This window comes from Neodiprion fabricii, chromosome 1, assembly GCF_021155785.1.
Source record: "Neodiprion fabricii isolate iyNeoFabr1 chromosome 1, iyNeoFabr1.1, whole genome shotgun sequence".
NCBI classification, from domain to species: domain Eukaryota; kingdom Metazoa; phylum Arthropoda; class Insecta; order Hymenoptera; family Diprionidae; genus Neodiprion; species Neodiprion fabricii.
The window spans coordinates 12,684,646-12,711,529 of NC_060239.1; the positions used below are offsets into that span (position 1 = coordinate 12,684,646).

A 26,884-nucleotide genomic window follows, 5' to 3' on the forward strand; every position below is an offset into this window, starting at 1 on the left:
GCGAGTGCTGCAGCCAGCGACATGTGTACATACGCTATTTGTTCAACCTCTGTGAAGGAAAATATGATTTGAGAAGCACCAAAAGTGCCACAGACAGCATGTAATAAAATTACTTTCGTAATGACACAGTGCGTAAAACTGAGTTATTCAAAAGTGCGCATGCACCAAAGAAGCCCCAGTGTAAAATCAATTATTCCAGCTGTGCGCATGCGCAAACGTCGTTTTACGGCATTGTTTTGAAATGGGGTACTTTGCACACATTCCACAGACTTCGAAATCGAACTTAACAGGCAACTGTTGGAAGGAAAACAATCGAAGATTTGGAACCCGGCTAACATTGTAACTCGATAAAACGAATCGACCGAGAAACGCCGTCACAATAATATATGTATATAAGTACCAGTCGATTACGCTTGAAGAAAACCTCGAGTTTCTGCTTACCCAGATAACTAAGTGTGTTTGTGCAAAAAGTCTATTCCAGTTTTTGTTTCCGTTTCTGCGAACGTTTCCGAAAAATAATTTTTATGCGATAAATGCACATTACAACAATAATTGTTGTGTAAGTATAGCAAAGCTTACTTGCATTTAGTGGATATTGTGGACTTTTTTCAAAATAGTTTACTTGCATTTTGACAGCAATTGAGGACACACCTTGTTCTAATATTAATAGCAGCACTTTACAAGCGTTGCTGCATATTGCTTCAACATTTAAATGCACTTTGTTATCTGGGTAAATTGATATTTTATAATAATCAAATACAAGTCAGTGATTTATCCTCTCGTTCACCAGTTTGACCCTTCGAATAGCTCACCAACTTTTATTTTCTTTTTCAACATTTCAATTTTAGAGTTTTCGATCAAGCTTGATTGATTGAAATTTCAAGGACATGATAATGTTATTGTTTTACCGGTATACATGTCGTCTGCGAAAAATGACAAGTGCAAACCATACAAAATCGTCTGCTTTTGCTTAAGGGAGGATACAAATTAACATGAACACGATTCTGCTTTGACCATGAAAGATTCAGGAGCCAATTTTGCACGATGTTGGTAAAATAAAATCGTCAACAATTCAAAAGCTTAAACTTTTTCCTCGTTTACAGAAATAATATCCTTATTTCTTGGAGAAACAGGTTAAAATTCAATGAATTTTTGAACACAGCCAGTAGATACAAAACTTATTATACGTAATTCTTAATGAGTTTGGATTCAAATTTATATGAACATTGAAAACTAATTGTAAACAGGCTGTACGCTGTGCTATTAATTTCCCCCGCCGTTCCCCGCGTTGACGACGGTTTACAGGGTTCCACGAATGGAGGTACTCTGAAATCAAAAATCAAATCATTTGGTGTAAATTGATAGTATAGCTAAAATGTAGTACAGGGATATTGGAAAATAATTCAATTATGAAAATGGGACTGATTTGAAAATTACATTTGGCTTTTGGTATAAAAGTTGAAACTTTAAAAATATGTTTGAAACAACTGATTAATTAGGTTGGAAAATCCCTGTGCTACATTTTAGCTATATTATTCATTGACCAGAAACAATTTGATTGCTGGAGTTCAGAGTGCCCTCACTTTCGAATTCCTCTAGATACGCCGTCAATGCGGGGAATGGCGGAGGAGTTTTGCCGCACCGTATACAATGGCACTCCATTTGTAGTATAACTTCCATATATAATTATAATCAAAACTCATTCAAATATGTAATGTGTACCCGTAAGATGAAACTTTTTTCGCTTACTGGTTGATTCGAACAAAACAGTCATTTTAGAATGCTCTCAGCACGTTGACCTATTCTTCAACTTAAACTGGGAAATTTTTTCATGTCCTCTGGTCAGTCCGACAGCGTGCCCCCTAACTTCATTCTTTACTTCAGACTCATCCTTCGAGTCAAATCTTTCACTTCATTTCTACTCCATTCACGATAACTTATAAACAATATGATAAATGAAAAATCCGAAAAATAGCATGCAATTAGTGCTCGTGTTGGCTCGTGCTGCATACACACCGGTACTTGTATCGCCAACTTCACACTCGTATTTGTGTGAAACCAGCACTCGCCTTCGGTTCACCATGAAAACTTTATACTTGTAAAAAATCGCCCACTCTCCGCACTTGTAACATAACATACTATTTTCAATTTTCTTCATACCTAGGGAAGATACAAAACTCAATATCGTAACTGAATATGCCGGGTTTTTGAGTTCAGTTGTGCAATCTACGCAAGCTCTAAAAGATCTTCAGAAAGCCATCCCAAAAGTCAATCAATTTGGATGCTACATTTAGGGGAAAAATAGTTTCAGCTTATTTTTTAGTTGATAAGCTAGATGGTTGAAAAAGATTTGTCTTGAACCTGAAGAGAATGAATTCCTTCATCAGTATAGAAGATTTTAAGTGAGAGGATACTAAAAGATCATCTCAACGTATTGCAAGAAAAGCTGATATGGCTCATTGATATGACAACGCCACTGATGTTTACAAAAATGACATTAAATAAAGCCCATTGTTGACTACCTGCAAAGTGAAGGATTACCAGTAAAATGTCTTTTAAAAAACCAAACAATCGGCAGAAATCATAGACAGATTGAAACGAACTTGGAGCAACAAGAACACTGTTCAAATCACTTGGTTCCAGTATCAATGAAAAACAAGCACAAAGACTTTCTGAAGTTGTCAGTTTTTTAGGTTGATTCTTAACTTGGATGATATACCCTTCGTACATCTCCAGAAGTGAATTCTGACAGATTCAAGGTCACTGGTATCGTCTGCTACTATCTATTTAACCTGCATATCAGCCGACATGGGTGGCCTTGAATCTATCAGTATCCACCTCAGAAGATGTATGTAACATTTCATTGTGGGACTGTGAGAAACAGTACATGTTTGCAGAGTTGTAGTTTTTAAAATTTGTAACAAATATTAGCCTACTTCAGGCAAACAACTAATCTATAAAATTTTATATAAATTCCGTAGATTTGACGATTGTGACGTAGCACACATACACGCTGTAACCAAAGTAACGAATAAATTACCTTCGCCACATTCAGTCGTCTCCTCCTGATCAGGTGGTAATATACCTTCTCCGCAACTTTTTTCAACATCACGCAGAACGATGTCTTCAACATTTTGGTATTCATCAGGAGGTTGGTTCTCCATTTTTTCTCCCCCTGCTAATCCGTCAACACCATTTGTCCGTGGTATATTTATTTGAGGTACAGAAGTATCTAATGTGTCAGGTGATTCTTTGCTCTCTGTTGCAACGTCTTCTATACTCTCTGTGTTTACATCCGCTGGATCTGAACTGTTGTTTTGGACTTCACCGTTTTCTACAGTATCTACAATGAGTTTACTCTGCTCTTCAATCTCTTCAATTTGTTCCATCTGTTTCTTCAGCAGCTCATTTTGTCGCTTTGCCTTCTTCTTCAACTTCTTCTTCTTGTTCTTTGACATTTTCATATTCGTCGTGGGCTCTTGAAACTCTTTTGGCGCTGTCGATATCAATGACACTGGCAATTTCAAGCCCAACGAGTGAAGTTCTGTTGCTTCTGATGCCAATTTTCTAATATAAGTTTCGTCAACACAAATTAATACATTCTCGGGTTTTATGTCTGTGTGAATAATTTTACCTGGAACAGCAAAATATGAAAAAATTATTTCCAGGATTAAAATTTAGGAGAAATGTATAAAATTGATGAGCAATATTATATACATAATGAAAAAACGATTTCATGGGAATATAGCATAGAGATGAATAGAAAAATAACAGCTCAGTAATCAAATAATGTAAGAAAAATTTCACAAGGTTCTTTAAAAAAATACCGTTGGCTTAAAATTTAGTACTAGATGTCTCGTTGAGGCAAAGATTCCGATACATGACGACAAGGAAAATCCTATTCAATACCGTTATTTGTATATCCGTGCATGTATGTGGTACTGCGGTTCAAAAATGAGATGGAAATTAATTTTTATATCGTATGTAGTGTATGAAAGATTTTGTTCATTCGATTTCATGTGCAGAAACTTTGATATACACGAAAAACCTATGATACAGTGTGTTTATTGATACACAACAAAGCTACTGAAGAGTATAAATGAAATTCAAAAATAAAACAAATAGCCCACAGGTACAGAAAATTGTGAAAAGTGAAATCTCGTTATCTGCGCAGATGAATAAGAATAACAAGACACTTTTATCTACAACGTGATGAAAAAACTTTACTGACATAACATCCACAAAATAAATCTAAGGTAGATTCATACAATAGAATGTTTTTGAGGATAAAAGAAATCATCGTGGCCAACTAGCTTGACATGTAAAATCAATATGGAATCTGATTGTTATTTATATTTTTTTTTTTCTTTTGCATAACAAATATCTAATAAAAGGAAGGTGCGAAGGTTGTCACTGCAGGTCACTGTCGAAAAACTTGGAATCAGTAAACGAAAGCGCCCGTAAAAGAAAATCAACCTGAAACTCACGAACAGAGCTGAAGACGAATATTGCAAATAGGCGAGAATAACAATACTTTACCACCATGGTGCACACGATACTTTCTGCAATGAAAGTATGATTTAAATTTTTTTCTGTAGCGGAATACAAACAAAACACATTTTAGTAATAAGACGTGAAAGTGTACGTTTTGGTACTCAGATGTTCTTTTTTTGTACTATCGCAGAAACTATTTATGTACGGAATGCAGACAATAAAAAAGACGCATTAACCATACTTGCGTTACTTAATAATATATATTCCTGTATTACATATAGGACGTCATTTCCGACTCAACTCTGGCCACATGATTGACTTGAAAATAGAGACTCGATATATCTTTCGCAATATTGGGTGTAAAATTGAGAACGTAGTTCAATAACGAAAAATTTATTTTTAAAAATACCTACAGCTAGTGTATAGGGGTAGGTCGTCTGGGGTGTAGGGGGCGAAGCCCCCATCGGGTGTTATTACACTTTAATTATACTTTTTATAAAATAAAATTGAATTAAAAAAAAAAAAAAAAAAACTTGGTAGTACAATAAAAATAATTGTCAGGCATTTATAGAAAAAACGGTTGACGGCTGTGTCTTCTTTCTCTTTCTCTCTCTTTTCCAAAGTTATGAAAATGTTGGTGTTCGCCGTGCTTGCTAGCACGCTGCAGTACAAGCACCAACTGCAGGCTGTACCGAAGAATCATATTATAGTGAATTGAATAGCATGCGCTTCCCCATATTTCCTGTTACACGTTTTCGTCGCATTTACGAAATTAGACCCACCAAATGTCACATTCCGAGAACTAAGATGTTACACATCAATTTGTAAGATATTCTATCAATATTTGCGGGAGAAATACGCCACTTTCGTCCCACTTTTCAGGTCGGACAAGTTAACATTATGTTTGAACCGGGAATAGAGTATTTTTTACCACACGTGTGTCGAAAACTCGTTTTCTCGCGCACGCGTTCGCCTACGACTCATATTGAAAACTTATGCTCGGCGTAAAAAGACCTACTTTGCCTCTTTGGTACACAATCTACTATACTACAGTTCTATACCTACATGAGCAATGTATAATTTTGATTGTTGATAATAAGACGAAGAAATACCAGTACCCCATTTTTGCATAATCACCAATTTTTTCGAGTTCCAAAAAAATTCAGAAAAGTTTCCGTTTAGAGCTTCATCGGTGAAAATTTTTATATTACACTGCGTTACCGAAATATTGTATAATGTACTCTTTCAAATATATCGACTAAAGTTTGATATATCGAAAATCATGGGAAATTCTTTTTTGTAGATCTTGATAAGATACATACACTTACTTCTATTACTTGATAAATCACATATTCATCGAGAAAAATACAGATTTTTATAAATTGTAAATATTATCAAAATCTACCCGTACTAAAAAAGGTATCTGAGTGAATTTTATACATCAAATCTCTATTAAGATCATTGCAGGAAACGTGATAGTTAATTGTTTACACATTTATTTTGACACAAGACAATACTGACAAGTGGAATCGAAGATGCATTTAACCGTTGGTATTAGTTTTATTCAAAGTTGACCATAAAATGCTGTTGGTAGATCTACCATTAATTGGGGCAACATTGTTAACCAAGTTCCTAGCTCGGATCAGATGGGATAGCGCGTGAGACAATAAAAAAAAAAATGTAGAAGTGCAAGCCAGTCTTCTGAGCTGGCTGCACAATTTTTGCATTGAGGTGGAGTGGGGGAAACGCGCTACTTCAACTTGTAATAAACAGTATGAAAAATGTTATTTTTGCAACTAACGTGACCAGCGACACGGTACCTGAAAATTCTTTGAACTGTACATTTCTTGAATATTAGTTGTTTTAAATAATAATCTTTAAGTACGCATGATACTTATTGTAAATAATATGCTCATCGATGAATATAAATTTCCGAATCAGTTAAATATCTCGAAAAAAAGGGTTGAATGTCCCTATGCCCTGCTTAAGGTGGCGCCTAAGTCGATTTCGAAGTTGACGTACATACATCAAAATATCGCGGTCCACGTATCTCAGTCGCGGTAAATAGCTTAACAGGCCCATTTTATACACAATTCAGAACAAAAACACGCCCAATACATTTTGATTTATATAGTAAATAAATAATAGTAAATTTGTTGCTACACGAACTTGATGCCAGCTTTATTGGAAAAGAACAAAATTTTGGAAAATGAATTCCCGAAGAAAACAGATAAACCAAAATTTCGTTGATATGTTGTTACTTTCGGTACACATGAATAATACGTTTATGTCTTTAACATTTTAGTTATAACAATTTTCGAAAGAATAATTTTGCTGGCTTTTGGAATAACAGTAACACAAAAAATTATATACCGAAAAAGTGAACACACCAGGTTTTGTTGTTATTTTTTTAAGCTTCTACGTTTTTGCTAGAATGTGTGAATCAAAATGTTACAATTTTCATATTACGGCTTTGATCATTTTTGAAGCAGCAAAATGATGCGTGCGGCTAAAGATAAAAACGATCAAAATTCCGAATTGCCAAAACTCTGAATAGTCAAGTCTATGGTGGTTACCAAACTTCACATATACCGTAAAGCTTTTACTGCGCAAGCGTGAAGCATTTGCCACATGTGTAAAGGTTGGTGTGATTTTCTAAGTTTTGACCATTTAGAATTCTTATCAGTTGAAGGTTTGACCATTCGGGCTCTTAATCATTCAGAAATTTGACCAGCACCCAATACTTAGTACGGACTACGAAGCCTATTACAGAATATTGAATTTACCACTTGTTACCACTAAAATCGATTTCATCAATCATTTTCCACGTTATTTTAGTGGAGTGGCTCGCAGCAGTTCGTAGCGCGCGTTCAGTCGTATTAAATTTGTGCACATGTCGCCGCATGCACATTTGAACGACCCGGTTCGCCATAAATTCACTGTATGCTGAACATATAGTAGTATATATGAAATTTAACCGTTCTGTGGAAGATATTTTTATTAATTTATTTGAAATCGATCTTTATGGGCGGCTCGATCAAAATTCTCACAAGTCTACTCTAAGGGTCATGTTAATACGGGGCATTATTTTTCACAAGCCAAAACGCACAAAAAAATTTTCAAATCGGACTCTGATTTAGTTCATCTATATTCCAGTTAGAGGCCAGTTTTTGCCCTATCATAAACGATTATCAAAGTTGTAGGGATCAAACCTTTTGATTTCGGCGTGCGCATTATTGTATTTGAATGTATTTAACTTCTATCCTACTGTAGGAAATCAATCAAATTAACAGCGTTTTCAATTCATTGTTTCACGCGGTTTTCATTGATACTAAGCATTATACAATAATGGAAAATTTGGTTCTATTTTTTCAATAAAAGTAAAAACAAAAAAGGAATATCATCAAATTTCGGTATCGGCAATTATTTTTTTTTTTTTTTATTGCACTTAAAAAGAATCATAAAAGCTTTTTTATCGTAGGTACCACGAAGCAAATTATAGCTCGGCTTGTAGTTCTCTAGAAACACAGCACACCGTGAACGAAAATATTATTTCCGAGCGGAGCAGAGTCCGACCCTATGTAGTGCGCTGCACAACCGACTGAGACATAAACTCAATGTGGCCTAATGCAATGGATATCAGTTTTTGGTACAACACGCAAGGTCTCCGATTTTCTCAGCTGATTCAAATACCGTGGCGTGGTCTGCAGGTAGGCCAGAACTTTTTATGCTGATGGCAAACCACCTTCAGCCTTCGTCTTTCTGCCACGGGGTTTCACTGACAATGAGCGCAAAGACAACAAAGAACCCGCGCTGTCGAACTAGGCACTACCGTAAGGGGAGAGAATCATTCGAATTGCACGTGCGGCCGTGAAATTCGAAATTATTAATTGGACATTGAGTAATTGTATATTCATTAGTATTACATTTGTTATGAAGATAATCCAAGCCTTCGAGAACTTGTCTGATGATGCTCTTCACATTGGTTCTTGGAATGCCTCTGTAGTTCGACTTTATGATGAGTTTGAGGAGGTTGTGACCAAGGACTTCGAACACCATGCAAACATGGAGGCCATTAATTCCACTGATTCTAAAATCGTTCAGCAACTGGACGGTCTTATTCCGCTTTGGGTCGTTGACATCTGTGTCGCGGACGTCTTTGAGTAGTTTTATTTCATCCAAAGCAGTTTCCGTGAAGTGGGATGCTGACTTTACAACTTTAAGAGCAACAAATCGTTTATCCTGTAACAAAACATTCACAGTAGTTTTAGAAACATAACTGTAACGAACGATACGTTGTAGAGACTGAAAGAAGACTTCGATTATACATTACATTTGATAAATTAAAGTAGCGCAGTTACGCAGGACTGAATTTGCGGATAACTTGGAAGCGGCATACTAATTATGTCTCTGTCCATTAATAATGATTAAATCGTAAAACATGATGTGATAAACCGAATTATTCGTATGAATAGTTACCCACTTGTAAATTATTTCATTTCGTTCTATGATACGGCTTTGTGGAATTTTTAGATGCGATATTCTAGACCTTTTTATCATAGGAAAATTGCTTGCGACTTTGCATATCTTTTTAATAAATATGATGACTCAATTATTTCTTGTCATATTTTAAAACATTATAAGTAGATTATTTTTTTAACAAATTCTTTCGTGTAGAAATATTCTCAAACAATTGTTTTCAAGAATATAGCTCCTAGAAGACGCTGTATTAAACAAACAACTTGAACTAAGCACATTTTCTTCAGTCTTATTACTTCGATGACTTGATCTGAAATTTCAATGTATAAAAACATACTCTTCAAGTCTGATATTCTCAAATATTAATTTTCTTATGTCGAAATCGATTTCGAGGTTTACAATGCACTCTCCCAATAGGGCCGCAACAGTACAAGAGGGGAAGCGATTTTTAAGGATTCGTAGGCCCTGCACCAGTTACCTTTGCGCGAGCGTCTCTCAGACGCGCGGATACATTATTTATATCGGCTAGACTCCCATTTCATTTCATTTTAGCCTGGAAATATACTTGTGTGTCAATATTTTATTAATACATCAGTTTTTTTTTTTTACATAATTATTTATGTAAACATTTTACATGAAATATTGTGTGTTCAAATGGGAATAAGTGATATTTTACTTCAAAAATGAGTTCTAGAATTTTTTTTCAATGTCTAGGTATTGTTTAAGAATCGCAGATAAAGCTCTCTTAGTCTTCCTAGCTAAAATTGATTTTTTAAATATTGTAAATCATCGGCAAAGCTAAAGCAAATGCCAAGAATGTCGAAAAAGACCTTTATTTCGCACGAGGAATGGCGCGAAGAGGTATATTTTCACGACTAAGGGACTGTACGAGGAGTTTAAAAAATATTTAGGGTGAAATTCACCCCCAGTGACCCGCTGGGGTTGAAAATAATTTTTAATCTGATGTCCATATGAAATATGAAGATTTATAAAATCTATTATTTTTCATTGTATTTCTAATATTTCGTTCCTTTCATTCAGTGATTCAAGATGAGTTTACTACTATATCAAAGGTGAAAAAAAACCTTGCTGGTCGTAAAAAAAAAGTAGATGTAGAGAGCAATTTACTTACATCATTTTATTAAGATTGGAACAAAGTTTATTAATTAGAGTATACCTTCAAGATTCCATAAACAAAAAGGAAGAAAAAAATCTTAAGCCGAACACCCTGGCAAACAGCGACAACGCGGTACGTTAACGTAGATTTGCGGTCGGACGCGCTACGGATACTCAGAGTACCAACATTATTCTTTGTCTTATTCTTACAGATGAAGTGTGATTATCATTTGTTATTACGCATTTTCTTTGCATGTTTGGAACGAAACAATAAGCGCCATTCATACTCACGAGTATTTTGATCGACTAAACGAATGCATCTGTTATTGAAATTCGCATAAACATAAGTAGTAACAAAGATGGTGTTCTGTATGACGTAAGCTCACTACCAAGCGTTTCATTGGAGCGAGAAAGATGTTAGCCCGTCCGATAGAGCAATCGATTATGCGCATGCTCTGACCATGCTGAGGTCCGAAATCGATCAGTTCGTACCGAACCGTCGTGGCGTCGACACCAGGGGGAGTTCACTCTTTACCCCCACTCCAAGCAATTTTGGCAGGCTGCAGGAGTAAGGCGCGACAAGTTACGAAAACAAAATTCTACTAGAAGTGAATATTTTAGAGTGGTAGAACTGCTAATAATAATAATGTGCACATGTGCAGCCGGAAAATAATATTCCGCCATTCTTGTATCCTATGTTACTGTGATTGACTGCGATTACACGTGTAAACATTGGTTATCTTGAATTTTTTTGTGATTTCGAGCATTATTTGTCATTTACTATTTATTATTGATTTGTTATTTTTATTTAAAATTATTTATTTTTGGAGCTGACTTTTATTGCTATTTAACTATTTACAACTGCAATTTTTAAAATCATATTCTCTTTCATTTAAACTTCTGCGCTTAAATTTTCTCCAATCACAGTACTCGGTAGAGGGCGCTCTTAACATTCTAAGTAATGCCGACATGTTACTATACTCTAGCAAGAAATAACTATAGAAATATAGTAACTGCGAATTTTTCAATATTGTGTTGGTACAGTGTACTCCTGCAGCCTGCCAAAATTCGGTCCCATCTAAAAGCATTGAGTGAACTCCCCCTGGTCGACACGCTCAAGCACAGTACTGAGCGCCGCCGTGCCGGAGCAGAGTTGTTAGCTCGTACGCATGCGTGAGCTAGCGAGTTGCTTGAGAGCATGCGTAGGCAACGCCCGAGATAGTACAGTGATATTCATGTATGCCTACTCACTTCCAGCTACCTATTTTCGGTCCGAAACAAAACGCGAATTCGATTCAATACGAATTTTGTGATAATGGCTGGCGATACAGCCGAAGTGAGAGAAGGGGACGCAATATTACATAATTCGTATAGAATCGAAGTCGCATTTTGGTTCGGACGGAAAATAGGCAACCGAAAGGTAGCCGATAGGCATACGTGAATGTCACTGTACGAACGTTCGCGGACAAGCGAATGTGAGATCTTACATAAAAAAAAGAAGATAACCCGCGACCATGTTTAAGGCTTCATAATCACCACCGGAATTGGTAGTGGTATCACACGGCCGATAAACATGCTATTTTTAATGAATAAATTATACTCAAACCATATTAACAAAGTATGCGTAATGACCCCCTTCTTCGTGTTTCCGGTCGACTCTCATCTTTTATCATAACTGTACAATGCTGTTCGTCATTCATCGTTCGTTACTGGGAATTGTTTAGCATTACTAGAGAAAAAAAATACACTCGCAAAATTCTATATACTGTAGGATTCGGATGTGTAATATTGATTGTCGCCATTGTCGCCGCCAAATTGATCATCGCATCGTCAACATAATATTCATCATTTTCATCATCTGTGACAGTAATAAAAGCTGGTGAGAATCTAGCAGTGACTGTATCTGCGAGTAATTTATAAAACAAATACATTTCAGTAATTCTCACTCAAGTCAAAGGAATTTTGAATTTTCATTATTAGATTTGAAAAGAAAATTTTGCGAGTTACTCTTTTGAAAGTTAAACTGTGTCCCAAAACATTCTCCTGTATAATTACACTAATTACCGATTGAAAACTTATGACATTTTACTTATCAGAAATAACTTACTCTCGGAACAAAAATGTTGCGATATGAAATATCGATGTTTACTCAAGTTTTTGAAAAAAACGAAAACTTTCGCCCGTGATTCAATATAGGATACACTTTTCTTGATGTGCTATCAATTTTTCAATCAAGACCTTCTGAAATAAATCTGACTAATACAGTGTACTCTCTCCATAGGGCTACTTCCCCGCTTTCGTACACGGTTGCTATCCCCCACTCCTCGACCTAAGTTTATCTTTGAAGCAAAAGTCTCTCATTAACAATAGAGCCGCGCAGCAAATGCAACAGTCCTGTCATTTCTATTACCACATAAACGAACTTATCCCCATTTGAACACACAATCTGTCGTGTAAAACGTTTACATGAATAATTATGTATAATAAAAAAAATGTGTTAATAAAATATTGAAACATAAATATTTTTTCAGGCTAAAAGAAAATGAAACTGGAGTCCATCCGACGTAAACAACGTATATGAGTGTGCACGAGAGGCTGGCCCTGCTGAGAGAATGCCACTTTTTCATAAGGTGGGGTAGGGGGGTCTCCGATTCCTGCAAAAAAGCTTCCTCTCTTGTACAGATGCGGCCGTAATTAAGAGGGGAGACCCAGTTAGAATTTTGAAAAAATCCATTTCTTTTTTTTCCATTTTCTAAAAGTACAATATTTCAAGAGTATTTTCCGACCAATTACAAGCAAATCAGACCGTTATTCGCCAAGATATATAACTTTGAATGGCGTCGTGTCTGACAAAGCTAACTGGCGCTCCCTCGAAAATACTCGAGAGGCAAGGGTAGCTCGTTGTCAACAAAAAATTGCTGCAGGTGCAGTTAACAAAGCGGAAGAAGGCGTGGTATATGGCCCAGGAATAGACAATTCAATGTAAGTAACAAAATAAATTTTTTATTTGCATGCAAATCGTACTCAAAACTTTAAATGCGTTTTTCTCGAAACCATGATTTCGAAGTCGGTGATCACTGTAACTCGAGAACGGCTTTACCGATCGGTTTGAAATTTGTCACACTAATTCTATATATAGTTGTCCTCCGGATGAACGAAGGATTTTTTTTTTTTTTTTTGGACAATTATTTTTTTTATATAGCCAAAAATGTCAGTAAAATTTTGGTCAAAACAACACTTTTGACTTTCAACGTCCGCCATTTTGTGAAAAATTGAAATTTTTCAAAACCCTTCGTTCATCCGGAGTGATTTATTATACATTATATCATTGACTAAAGATCTCCCCCTCTTTTGTTGGTTTTAGATGATCCATTGCAGCGCGAGAGTGATCACCGCAACACCCTTTTTTTTGCAGACGTCTCGCCGATTGCCTCTTACCGGCTTATTTTTAAATATTTTTCTTTGAAAAAATTGTAATGTGTACTTTAAATATATATCTTTCATATGGAAAAACTATTGTTATAAATTATTTTGTCGTTTGGCCAAAAAAAATTCGAAAAAAAGCCTTTTTTTGGACGTTCCAACTGAGTTTCCACCCTTAAGAGAGTACAGTGTGTTTTTTCCACCAATTTCCAAAGTCTTCCAGATCTGTCAAATTAATTTTCGAGATATTGCTATACACATATATACACACGCACGCGCGTTTCTATCCGGAAATGGTCGGAGGTGATTCTTTGGAACTTAAAATGTCAAAATCTAGTGTTGTTTGAAATAGGAGAATGCTTCGGATGGCTCGGTTAACGGACCAAAATGTGTCTGTGAGAGTAAAGGATATATTGTAAAGAGAAGTATAACAACTGATATAAGATAAGACTATTAATGAAATTGGAAGAGTAAGAGTGGTGTTATCACGCAGCGTAAGTAGGTCGGTATTGGATGAATCTGTGAAGTAAAGAAATAGTATTAGTTCGTTGTTGGTTGAGGAGGATCGTCTAGGAATGTAGACACAAGTTGGTTATTTTCCAATGTAAGTAGACAATATCCAGGCTGTAAGAAAACAGTACACATAATGCGTTTTATGAATGTAATCGAACGAGTCGACTAGAGAAAAGAGCGCGAAATAGGCGCTGCGGACAAGATTGCACGAATGGTGCAATCTTGTACAGTGTGTGGATTAAATGCTCTCAAGAAGGTTGCACTAACAAGGTGCCTGAAAGGATCTCAAGAAGGTTGCACGAACTAGGTGCCTTGAATGAGTGCACGAACTAGGTGCTTGAAAGGATCTCAGGAAGGTTGCACGAACTAGGTGTCTTGAATGAGTGCACGAAGTAGGTGCTTGAAAAGATCTCAGGAAGGTTGCACGAACTAGGTGCTTTGGATGAGTGCACGAAGTAAGTGCTTGAAAGGATCTCAGGAAGGTTGCACGAACTAGGTGCCTTGGATGAGTGCACGAACTAGGTGCTTGAAAGGATCTCAGAAAGGTTGCACGAACTACGTGCTTTGGATGAGTGCACGAAGTAGGTGCTTGAAAGGATCTCAGGCAGGTTGCACGAACTAAATGCCTTGAATGAGTGCACGAACCAGGTGCTTGAACTGGGTGTGCAAACAAATAAACCAGTGCACAAACTCGGTACGGTAAAGTAACAGAGCGTATTCAGTATCAACTTGTGATTCAACCAAGGTGTGGATGTTTGTAAATCTCAACAATGAACAAACTCGACTGTGGTCAGACTAGAAGTGAGCGCCGCTCCGCGATGGCGCTTTTATGTGGGGTGATTGGTCGTATCATGAAGCGTTCAGCAGTCGTTCGGTGACGTCACAATTCTGAGAATAGCGACAGACAGATTATCTGCTCCCTTGCCGGATTATACTCTTAGGTGCTCATTCATTCATTATAGGCGAAAGTGAATTCGACAGCGTAAATCCATACATACAGAAAGTTACCATTATGAATCACAAGAAAAGAAAACATGTAATTAAGGTTTTTCAAACAAGTGTAAACTCAATTTTTCATTATAGGAAGTAAAAAAAAAAAATAGATGGAAATCTTTACTAAAATTTGTAAGACCTGTATTTTTGTAGGCCGAAATCTCGACGGATTCTACTTTTTTTGATAATAACAATTGAAAAAGTGAAACACTGGTTGCGTGGCGCGGCAAGTCAAGCTCAGCACCCCCGTGCCGCCGCGCATTTCTTTTTTAGATCCATAAAGGTACCACCCTCACATACTGACAAATTGAAAAACGCATTCAACTACAATTTAGTACTCTGTATAAGCTCTAACCGTCGAACTTTCACCGAACGTAACGCGGAGTTTATTGGATCCCGAGTTGCACTGTATGCGGATGCTCAGGAGTTAATCAGGGTTTGATTTTGCAACTCGAGCTAAATAGGTTCAGCGATATTCATTCTCTCGAAGTGAGCTTTCGTTCTTGTATGCCCTGTTTTTAGTCTATTGACGATACTAATTCGGACCGTGTCCGAGATCAAATTTCTAAACCATGGACTGAGTTTGAAACTTCCCGCCATTCTGGTATATCTCACTCCTTTAGATATTGGCGGACTAACATAGGTCTGTATGAACCTTTCAGTGTTCTTACTTGATTGGTCTCTAAAGATAGGGTATAATTCTTTATATGATAGACCCATGAGGTCCACTTAGACCTTGTTACTCTCCTCTTTGGCTAGGGTGTTCGCTCGCAAGTTCCCTTCTATACCGCAGTGTGCAGAGATACATAATGACATAATGGCAATGTCATAGCCCTTGCTCTTTTCTTCTAACACGGCTTTTCTTATAAGGGCCAATGTCTTGGAAATTTTGGTGTCCAGTCCGAGGTCCAGTCCCTCTTTTTGGGTACTTCCAACTGCCCTTAACGAGTCTGTACAAACCAGTATATTCCCTTTTACTTCCTTGTCCTTAAATCCGTTGTATTCCATGGTAAATGGTCATTATTCCTAGATTATCTATGCTTCTTTTCGGATCTGCCGACCAGGTTATAGGAGGATGTGGATATTAGTTTACACAAACTCCTATGCTACTTACTTTATTGTTGGAACGCCTTGACCTATTCGAATAGGCTACTTTGTAATTTGAGTACTCAAACTCAATCAAGATTTTGAAGTCCGTGGAATTACCTGTCTTGGTTTTCAATATTTACCCCATTCAAAGTTTACGTCATTACTGAGAAATAAGGTATGAAAGTCTATCCTGTATGTGACTAAGCCTTTCTCCTTTCCCAGCAATCTCAGTACCACTCTCATCTTTTGCCAAAGATGTTATAGTTTCGAGTCTAGAGCCTGCCCATTATCTATATAACTTTGATTTTTCAACACCCGGATCTTCTTGAGCTTTCATTCTATGGAACTCTTTCCGTTAGCCAACCTTTTGGATAAGAATCGGTTGAATAATTTGTCAAATCTATCCCTTAGCGTAACCAAACCGCTTAAATGTATGACTGTGTTGATTGGGGTGGCTTAAAAGCAATCTAGACCTGTTCTCATAGCTGAATTGTGCCCACTAGCAGTCCTGCCCATCCCAAACCCGGTCTAACTAGGCCCATTTATACCTGAATTAGTGTCATTGGATGGGATCCCCATTTAATGCTCGCTATTGATTGTAAGATGTTCAGCAATTTTCCAGCTTTGCTTCTAACTGCATCAGTGTGTGGCTTCCAAACAAGTTTCGCATCTCACGTTACCTCGAGATATCGAGTCTGACTAACGTTACTTACCACATTTCTATAAATTTTTAAACTAACTGTGTTCGGTCTAATATGCGTTTTCTTGTAGTTAAAAATAATCGACTTCGTCTTTAAACACGAGATCTGTAAGTAATTTGTGAAGAGTTTACCCCCCAGGGCGGTTAGATATTTCTGTAGCGCTCTAGCTACCGATAGTGAACTAGCATTAGAAGTCAAGATCCTCATATCATCCGCGTAAGATGGAGTTACATTTTCCGGAAGGTACTATATCCCTGAGATAGATGTTGAAGAGTGGGGGACTAAGGATAGTTCCTTTCGGAAGTCCCTTGCTTGTCGTCTTTTCTCCTATATTTCTCCCATCCGAATATCCAATTATTCTCCTGTCACATAGAACTCGGTAAATGAGCCTGATTTGTTTCTCCGTTAGTAGGTGTGTTTGTTAAGTGATCATATTTGATAAGAAAGTTTCCCTCGTTAACGGCTTCCCTTTCTTTGCATAACTTTTTAAACTCTGTGACAAAGGCCTCCCACCTTGCTCTTTTCGTACCAATTATGGACCATGTATCAATGATATGGAACTTTTCTCCCTTCTTTTACTAGGAAAGTGGTCACTCTTCCTTGTATCCGGCAATACTTTCCATTGCGTAATTACACTCAGAGTGCTGGTGATGATGGTTATGTCGGGGACTCTATTTTTTCCCAGTTCTGATTGGATTGTGGTAACTTGTCCATAATTGATGATTCCTAGATTTACTTCTGAAAGGATGTCCGCAACCCATTCTCCTCGGGGGGTTTCTTATATTGTTTCCCTATAGTGGGTATTGCGCACACCGGTTGAGTTCGTATTGGACGGATTCCTCAACTACACCTCTCTAGTTGTAGAAGGGGGCGAGCCCTGTTCCTCGTAGTCCCCACTCAGGCAGGCGTGTATGTACAAGATGGCTAGACCTGGGATCGATGAATTATTTATTTATCATGTATGGGAAAGGAGTTAAATCTGCTGCCTCTTTTCTCCATTGCCTCATTTATGGCCAGGGCCTCTCTTTGGTTGAGAATCGTAAGTAATTCTCAGCCCTTAACTTTTTGGCTTATCAAAATTCTTCTGATATCAATTATTTCCTGACTGATTTTCATAGTCTCTCCCATCTTCCTCATCTATTCTAGAGTCTAATTTCGAGGCATATTGGCTATTAGTTCTCACCTGAAAACAGGATTCTCCTGGCCTTCCTCCATCAACATGGAAATTATTAACGCTACTTGCCCCAATACTTGGCTGGAGGTTCTCACTACCGCGAATTATGACCTTGGCTGTACCTGCCTCTGTTATGGTACCCCCGTGGTCCACGCCTCCATCTCCTCAAAGTTGGTGCCTATGGAGTCCCTTAATTTGACTACTTATTGATTAAACTTAAATATGATTCATCCGTAGTCTGATGCATAGTGTGGTTCCAAACAGTCAACACATTTAACCTGATTTATGCAGTTCTCCTCCTCATGGCCAGCCCCACACCTGTTACATCTTGAAGGATCGTTGCGGTTGGTCCCCATATGTCCAAAACACTGGCAATTATAACATCGTTTCATTTTTTGGTTAAATTCGCTGACGATTCTTAAATTTTTTTAAATCTTTTTGATGCTGGTACTACTGTATGTACATACAAATATTTTCGCGATACCTGTACTCTTGTACTCTGGATCCTACGCCCCTTCTTCCAACTCTACCCTCCTTTTTAATATCTCCATCTTTTCTATCACTCTTTCGGACATGACGACAAGGCCTTCCCAAATTTGCTCCTTTGTGAAATCTAGAGGGATCCTGTGAAACATTCCAACCTTGAAGTCATTGGAGTTGGTAAGCGTTGAAATTTAAGATTCTCCGACTGCGTGGATACACTCTTCTACGAAGGTGGTGGACTGTCTCGAATTGAACCGGAAACTTCTCTTGTTCCACCTTATTTACGCCCTTAATTTTGATGTTGCACTGTCTTCTTGTTAGTTTCCGTCCGAAGAGTGATAGTGTCCCAGATTATTTTACGGGTATTTATCGAATACGTGCACTATATAAGGAGGAAAAGAGTCTAGATCGTATCTGTTAACATTTCGTTAAAAAAGTTCTGTCCTGTATTGCACTTGGCTGTTCACGGTGGAGTTAACGGATGGCTATCCTCTAGAAGGTCTCTCTGATTCGCTGTGAACCCGTTTTACGGTATCCACATACTGTGTCTGTGATCTTTTGGTTAATGCCTCTGATTTTTCTCTGTGTGAGTCTAGGCTAAACTCTCTACTCGCACCTATTTTATGTCTTGTATATCCTCTACAAATGCATTTATACTCTGAGGAGAAACTTCACTGGTGTTTATGTTTTTTTTGTTGTTGTTTCGAAACCGTCTATGCTACTTTGCGACTTCTGCCCCCTTCCCCTCTTTTTTCCGTTGCTGTCTTCTCCAACTACTGATATGTTAGCAAAACTTTGAGCCTAGAATCTACTTACACAACGATTGTTAATTATACTTAATAATTACTTTTGCTTAGGCCTACATATACCGGAGTGCTCTTACCCATTATTTATTTAGAGTTATTTGTAACTACGGAGTTGGTAGAAGGATTTTTTGGTCTTACTGTAATGCTTTGACACCTCTTTGCGTCTCCTCTGGATCAGTGCTGTGCCGGTTGTTTGCTTTTTTTGGAATCTTCCCCTGTACCTCGTTTCTTCTCTTGTTTGCAAAACTCTGTCCTCGTTGGCCTCGTGTCTCCCTGGCCTCTCAGTTAATTCTCCGATGGGTTACAGTATGGCGCTCTGTTGCCAATTTGGATTAGTTCACTGTGATTCCTCCACTTCTTCGACACTTTACCGTAGGAATTTTCTACTCCCGCTTTTTCGAATCCTGTCTTCTTCACGATTAGCTGATAATTAGTTTCCTAAGATCATTTTACTTCTCGAATTTAACTCTAAACTTGGCGCTACTATACCCGCTCAACCGGTTGTCCCGCCATCTTGCCGGCCTCCCCGATATTCATATACAATTCGGAATACACTGTATGTGTTGCCTAGTGTACATCTGTTCAGGATGGTTGTGGGTGTGTACCTCAGCTAGGTTGCACATCGAATGAATGCTGGCTGAGAATAGACAGAGTTATATACCTCTCGCTAGATCTGACGAAGTAAAGGAAAGAAGCGAAGGAAGGGGAAAATAGTACGTCTCTGTTCTTTCAATCGTGAGAAGTCGCCCTTCGCCAATATGGCCGGTGGTGCGGTATAACCTGAGGAGCTGAACTCGGGGAAAGTAGAAATATGGTCAGCTTGATGTTTTAATCCGCGGTAAAACGGTTGGCTCAATGCGCCTTAATGAAAGGAAACCTGGGAGACTCAGAATGCCTAGAAGTAGAAGGTTCAATGCACCTCCGAAAAGTCGATACCACGTGAGGTTCAATGCACCTGTGACAACGTTGGTGAATTCGCTTGCCTCGATACAGCGTACATCTGTGCGCCACAGCGTCGGTGGCGCGACTGCTTGTTCTGGCTGCGACTGCGGCCGTTATATACTCCGCGCGAGGTGTGACGTCGTGGCCGTGACGCACCGCGACGCCAGCTCAGTTGCGCAGTCGCGGTGCGGGGCGCCATCTTGGGGCATGGACGGCATCGGGAGACTTTTAGAACTGAGCGTATATTACGCTCGGTTACAAAGCTAACTTTGACTACAGTTGTTAATTTTTTGTGCTTCGACAGGTAATCGGGAAAACACCATTTTTAATAGGGATGTTGAGTTGAATTGAAATGACAGCCCTACACCTATACTACGTAATATTCTAAAAAGTAACATCGCACATGGATTCTGTGCTACTTATATGCTATCAAAAAATGTAGGTTTCTTCGTTATTTGAATAACACAATTGCGAGCTTCGTTTTACAACAGCTTTGAAAAGTTACTTTCGCAACGCGGCTCATAAAGTTTCATTTCAACAAAGACGTTTTGCACCACGTACACCATAATTGACAATGGCTCTTCAATGTTTTCTCAGTAAGATTTCTCATCTCCTGTCATTTCCAAGGGTTTCTTAATTTTGGTGTCAAAAATTACGATACCTAGCACATATCTAAACGCGCTCTGTCATAACAATTTTACGGATACTCTTGTGTTACGTCTACAGCTCTTTATCCCCTATATTTCACAATGTATGTTTCACACTTCTGTCTCATGCTGTGTGCACCTGAAGCTGAGATATCATCTCAGACTTTAGTATCACTCTATATATTAATATCACACGTTTTAGATGACCAAGTCTACGTTGTCCTATCATCAGCAATGTCATAAGGAAGACTAAATGAATAAAATGTGGAAGAAAACTGTCTGAATCTGTCGGATCATTGCTATAAGAGGTAAGGCTAGCAGCCAGTTAGTTTACGATTTGCATACAATTTATACCCAATTAACTCAAACCACCGTTCATAAAACATAATTTCCTACCTCCGCCACATCTCAATTATGAGTATACTTCTCAAAAGCAATATGCAATTGGTATCAAGTTAATAAATGAACTCCTGAATTATTTCTATAGGTATACACAGTAATATTCATTAATGCCTCAACATTCCGGCTAACTTATTTTCGGTCCGAAACAAAATGCAAGTTAGATTATATATGAATTCTGTGACAATTAAGTATTCATTTCGCCGTCCGTGAACGCACATTTAGTTTATTCAATGACTATTTTCCCTCCGTGTAGTTGTAAATAACAGAACGTCGGTGTAGCCAAATTCAGAAAAATCTTTGTACCGAATCCACTGTACTCACATCACATGACAAACATGCTTATTAACACGCGCACGCGCTAGACTCGCGTGTGCGCAGTGATGGTTTAGGATTTTGCGCCGTGGTGCCTGGAATTGCGTGCGTCTTTGGGACCTCACTCGCTTAGAAATTCGTTGTTCGTGCGACAGGTCTTTCTAAATATTGTGCCACTGCTGCTTTACAACTTTAAGGATTCTTTTCCAAAACGTCACATTCGGAGCCTTGCACTTTCCATGCTGTGTGACTCAGCGACACGAAATGTCAATGTTTCAGAATGTTGCACATTTTCCATAAAATTGTTCAGGTATTCAGTCGTTCAGACTAATGGTCTTTCGATATTTCAAACTCCACCTACCATTTACATACCGCCCACGAAATGAAAATTAGATTATAGAGGAAGTATTATAGCTACGAGCATTTAGTGAAATTTCAAATTCTTGAAAAACTGTCGATTTCTACAGATAGATGTTCTTAAAAATCTTTTAGGAATGATAATAATTATGTTGCTAAAAGTATTTCTGCGCATCTTATCCACGTTGTCTTACCCGACTTATATCTACCATGTGTTTATTTGAAGTATATATAATTTAGAAGTCGAAAGATCTTACCTGAAGATCCCAGCATAGCCATACGGTTGAAAAATGTCCCCATCCAAGTTTCCGGGTGACGTGATAACGATTCAGGAACAGATCCCCAATCTTGACCGGATGGTAGCCTCCCTTGCAGTAGTCGCTGCTGTCTTCTTGCTCTTCATCGTCGCTGCTGTAGATCTCGTCATCGTCCTCGATTGTCTCGTTACTTGAGCTGTGACAAGGCTCCAACCTGTATTAGCGTTCGAGCAATTTGGGTGGATATTAGGGTGGTCCTTATTTAGGGTGTTTTCGAAAATTCCTGCGGACAAGGCGGAAAAAGTTTGCAAAAAATTCAAAAAAAAAATGTACGCAAAACTTGAAGCCTGTAGGTCAACTCTAAGAACTGCCTCCAAAGCAGAGAAAATTCCCATTTAAATGACATGGAAATTCGAGCTTACTACATTCTTTTTTTTTCCCGCCTTAATAGTGCTTCGATAAATCTGAAATTTGGTTTACGTCTTCCCTGTAGTCATAGGTATTTTAATATTTTTGCAAACTTTTTCCGTCTTGTCCGCAGGAATTTTCGAAAACACCCTAAATAAGGACCGCACTATTGAACAGGTGAGACAATATATTCATCGCATGATTTCACTATCAGAATTTCCTTCCTGTTTGCATTAACCGATACCACTATGTAAGAATTATATTCGTTGAAAATCTGTGTCGTATTTTTCCAATGCAGTGAAAAAGCGTGACAGCCAACACATTTTTAGAGATTGAATATTCGCAAAACCATTGGAAGAGAGAAGTCGATAAATGTCTATACAAATTGTCCCGCTTGCAACATAAAACATCCGAAAATTCGTGTATGACAGTGTACGTGTATCGATTATACAACAGCATGATTTTTCTAAGATATGAAATACTGTTTAGCCGTTGTAATATTCAGTCTTTTGTCCAATGAAATCTGCATTCAGGCAAACCACGTTGAAATGTATGCCGAGAAAATAGATTTATAATCGGTAATGAGGCCCGACCAATCGAACAGTTTTGTGATCATTCGTTATAATTTTGTTACACTTTGATTGGATGCAGGTCTCCCGTTTTTGGAACAACTACACGACGCCCATTTTACCTATAGAATCTTCGTAGATATCTGCATTAGATATTTCTCATATGTGATAAACTTACGGGCACGAATGTGTTTCAAAAATGTTATAAAATATTAGTAAGGTAGACATGTACAGATGAGACGTCCATGAAGCTGCTCCCTTCCCCCGCACTTGATGGAAAAGATACATTAAAGAGCTAATCGTGAGCACTGTAACGCCACAAATAACAACGATTTTTCAGCTCGTCTCTGTGGTGAGGAGATCAATTATCGAAAGTGGTCAAGCCAGCTTACCAAAAAGCTAACCCCCCATACCAGAGTTCTGGGCAGCCCCACTAGAGTTCTTCGGATTGTCAGGCACAATCGTCGCGAGACGACTCCGAGTGATCAACCAAGAGAGTAATTTCGATTTCTGGAATCGAAATACGACCGTGACTTTTTTCAATTTGGTTGAATGTCTTAGAGTCAATGGGGCCATCGACAGAAATCGCGGGGAACCAACCACAACTACCGTCGGAAATTCAAAATTGCTCGAAAAATATAACTACATGAAAATCGAACAAAGTAAAAATAAAACAACTACATGGTGCCAAGAAAAAAAAGTATGTCTTTCAGAGTTCTGGGTAGCCCCTCAAGTTCTTTGGATTTCGGGTACACTTGTTGCAATCAGATTTGAATTCGCGACGTTATTTACAATTTTCATTTTGATTTATCGTACTTTTGATACTTAAAAAATATTTTTGGGGATTCAGAACTATTGCTACAACTATGAAAGAACTCTAGAACTCTATTTTGTAGAGCCAGGACTCTATTCGCATTTCCGATATATTCGAAATGGGGTGGGGGGGGGGACTCCGTGGAGTTAGCTCCCCATATTTTTAAAATCCCTTTTTCCGCGTTTAGTAACTGAACTTTCTTGAATTATCATCAGGAACTCTAGAACATCCTACAAAGACACCCGAAACTCTCAATAAAACTTTCGATACAGAAGATTGGAGGGTTAGATTCAAATTGGTCACGTAGTAAGGTTGTCATTCTGTACACTCATATTTTTCGTACCTCCTTCTCTTTACAATGCGCTTTAGTGGACATCGAAAAACTAAAATTTATTCATACGATACTAATTTTAAGTGTAGTTCGGGACGAACGGTGAGAAGCTACATCAAGCTGGAACCGCCACATTCGAAAATCGATGAATCTCCTGCGGAATAATTACGAGCTAATTAAAGGCTAATTAAATGCTCCGGTTTTTTTTTAAAAAATACCTGTGGCGGTGCCAGCTCGAGATAAACCTGGAACCGCCACGCCAAAAACCGGGGGATCGAAGAGAAATTTCGAAAAACTGTGCACGCGAGAATTAAAAGTTCATTGAAGGCTTCAGGAGTCCGTGTTTAAAACATTTTCTGACAGCTACCTCTAGGTGAAAACACCCTCCGAGTTTGAAAAATCGGCGTAACTCTTTGACGGAACAAGTTACGAGGGTTCCTAGATGCGTTAAATTAATTTGACAATTATAGGCTCTCTGCTGTATAGTTTAAAAGGCTGTGTTCCAGAGAATCCATTCAAGTTTTGAAGTAATTCTGTGTTCATTTTTAGATTTCGATCACTCTAAAACAACGAATTATTGAATACTCTCAGACAACAGAAGCATTTTCAACATCACAACCCCAGGAACAATCAGCAGAGAAATCTGAGTGAATTTTCCGGAACATTAAATTTTCCAGTGTTTCTATCTTCCGTCAACGATCGAACTGATTATTCTGTTCTGTTATTACTCGAAAATAATTCAAGTTCCTTGGGACCGTTCGTCAGAATAGTTTGAACTACTTTGACGCTATGAGGAATCCTAAGACCCCTATTCATCAGTTCATGATCTCGGAGACTAATTTACATAGAGTAATTTCTAGTTTTGTCTGTAACTTTATTCCGATGCATCAGTACGAAGTGTTATTGGAACAGGTGTCAACAGTATTAAAAATTGTTCATCACTGACAAATTTGTTGCAATAATATGTTCTGCCTGTATAAACCAGTCACTGTCATCCAAACCATGTTTCACTCGACGTTAACTCGGTTTGTTGCCAACGTAATCCCCCCTATCTATTGAATCGAGTCCACCCGTGAATCAGAATTGTAAATCAATGATAATTTATATTAAAAATGCTAGTAATGACAAGTTATTTATTAACGATCACAAAAATGCCGCCAAACGAAAAGTACTTCGACAATATTAGCACAAAGAGCCTGTCAATGCCTAAACGCTAGGGGCGAATTCATACCAATGACCTATATTAAATATCATTATTTTTATTCCAAAAACGCATGAATTTTATTCGCCATTCATTGCTAATAGTACACATTGGCAATGTTGAATTTCATCGATAGAAAAGAATCAATTTTATTCAATAGTTATATTAATTACCTCTTGATGATTCCACAGGAGATTTATCGATTTTCGAATGTGGCGGTTCCAGCTTGATATAGTTACTGTGAGAGCGCACGCGAAAGTATGCAGTGCTTGTAACGACGAAAAGACAATAAAACACTTATTGGCGATTGTACAAATAAATCAAATATTAATCGCAGTGTTCTTTGACTTCTCTAACCCCCTTTAATATCAACAGGCTACACATGTTAGCACATGTCTAGGCAAAACTCGACAGGATAGCTAATGAAACTGAGCTAACTCAACGAGCCGGTTGGAACTGAGCCAACTCGTCGGAACGGTTAGAACTGATTGTGAGCTAACTTGACAAGAATGTTAGAACTAAGCTAGCTCGTTGGGACGGTTAGAACTGACAATGAGCCAACTCAGCGGAACGGTCAGAACTGAGCTAACTCGCCGGGCCAGTTAGAACTGAACCAAACGGACGTCTGCGAAGTTAGCAGCTCATTTTTCAAAGAATATATCTTTGCTTTCAAAGCTCTAAAATCTTCTCTTAGAAGTTCTAGAGCTCCTGATAATTTTCAAAATTATTTTTGGACGATAAGGGTTCAAAATATTATTTCGAAAAAATGGAATAAAAAAGAAATAGTTCTGGATGCTAGTCATGAGAAAAAAAGAAAAAAAATCGAAAAAGTATAAGTACCCAATTTCTGTAAAATTGCAAATACTTTGTGAGTTATAGAGTTTCCCATAGTCAAAAATTTATATTCCGTTGCGTTACTGAAATATTGAACAATGTACTTACGCATACTCCTTGTCAATGAAAATTAATTTTGAGCATTTTTCAGCTTCTGACAAGACTTTGGGTAGCTAGGTAAGAGTTTTAACGATAAATTCAATAACTTTTTGCGTAAGTTTGGAATTTGGCAAATTCTTCTGGTTTTATTTCCTTCAGTTACGTTAAAAAACCAAGTCCCACGGTCAAATATTTTGCAAATTCTGGGGGTTGAAAATTCATCGTAAGGAATGCACGTAAGTATATCTTTCAACATTACGGTAACGCGACGAAATATGATTTCCTCCTGAAGAACTCTAGAGCTCTTCCAACTCTCCTTAGATTTCAGAAGAAATTAATGATTTTGCAAAAATGGGGAACTAGTATTAATATTTGTTCTATAATTGAATTCACAAATATAGAACTATTCGAATACTATCCAGAACTTGCGAAAAAAAATA

The 26,884-nt window shown here is 37.8% G+C and overlaps 1 protein-coding gene across 3 annotated transcripts in view; it reads right to left on the reverse strand.

The window, feature by feature from the left end:
* Window positions 1-26,884, reverse strand: part of LOC124177934 (SRSF protein kinase 3) — a 39,049-nt gene that overhangs the window by 1,488 nt on the left and 10,677 nt on the right. For 2 of the 3 annotated variants that reach the window (XM_046560925.1, XM_046560916.1), the window contains 3 exons: window positions 22,189-22,402; window positions 8,421-8,736; window positions 3,041-3,634 (listed from right to left, as the gene is read on the reverse strand). In XM_046560925.1, the coding sequence (XP_046416881.1) occupies window positions 3,041-3,634; window positions 8,421-8,736; window positions 22,189-22,402 (1,124 nt within the window). The remainder of the gene's footprint in view (window positions 1-3,040; window positions 3,635-8,420; window positions 8,737-22,188; window positions 22,403-26,884) is intronic. The other variant, XM_046560933.1, reaches the window with a different exon arrangement.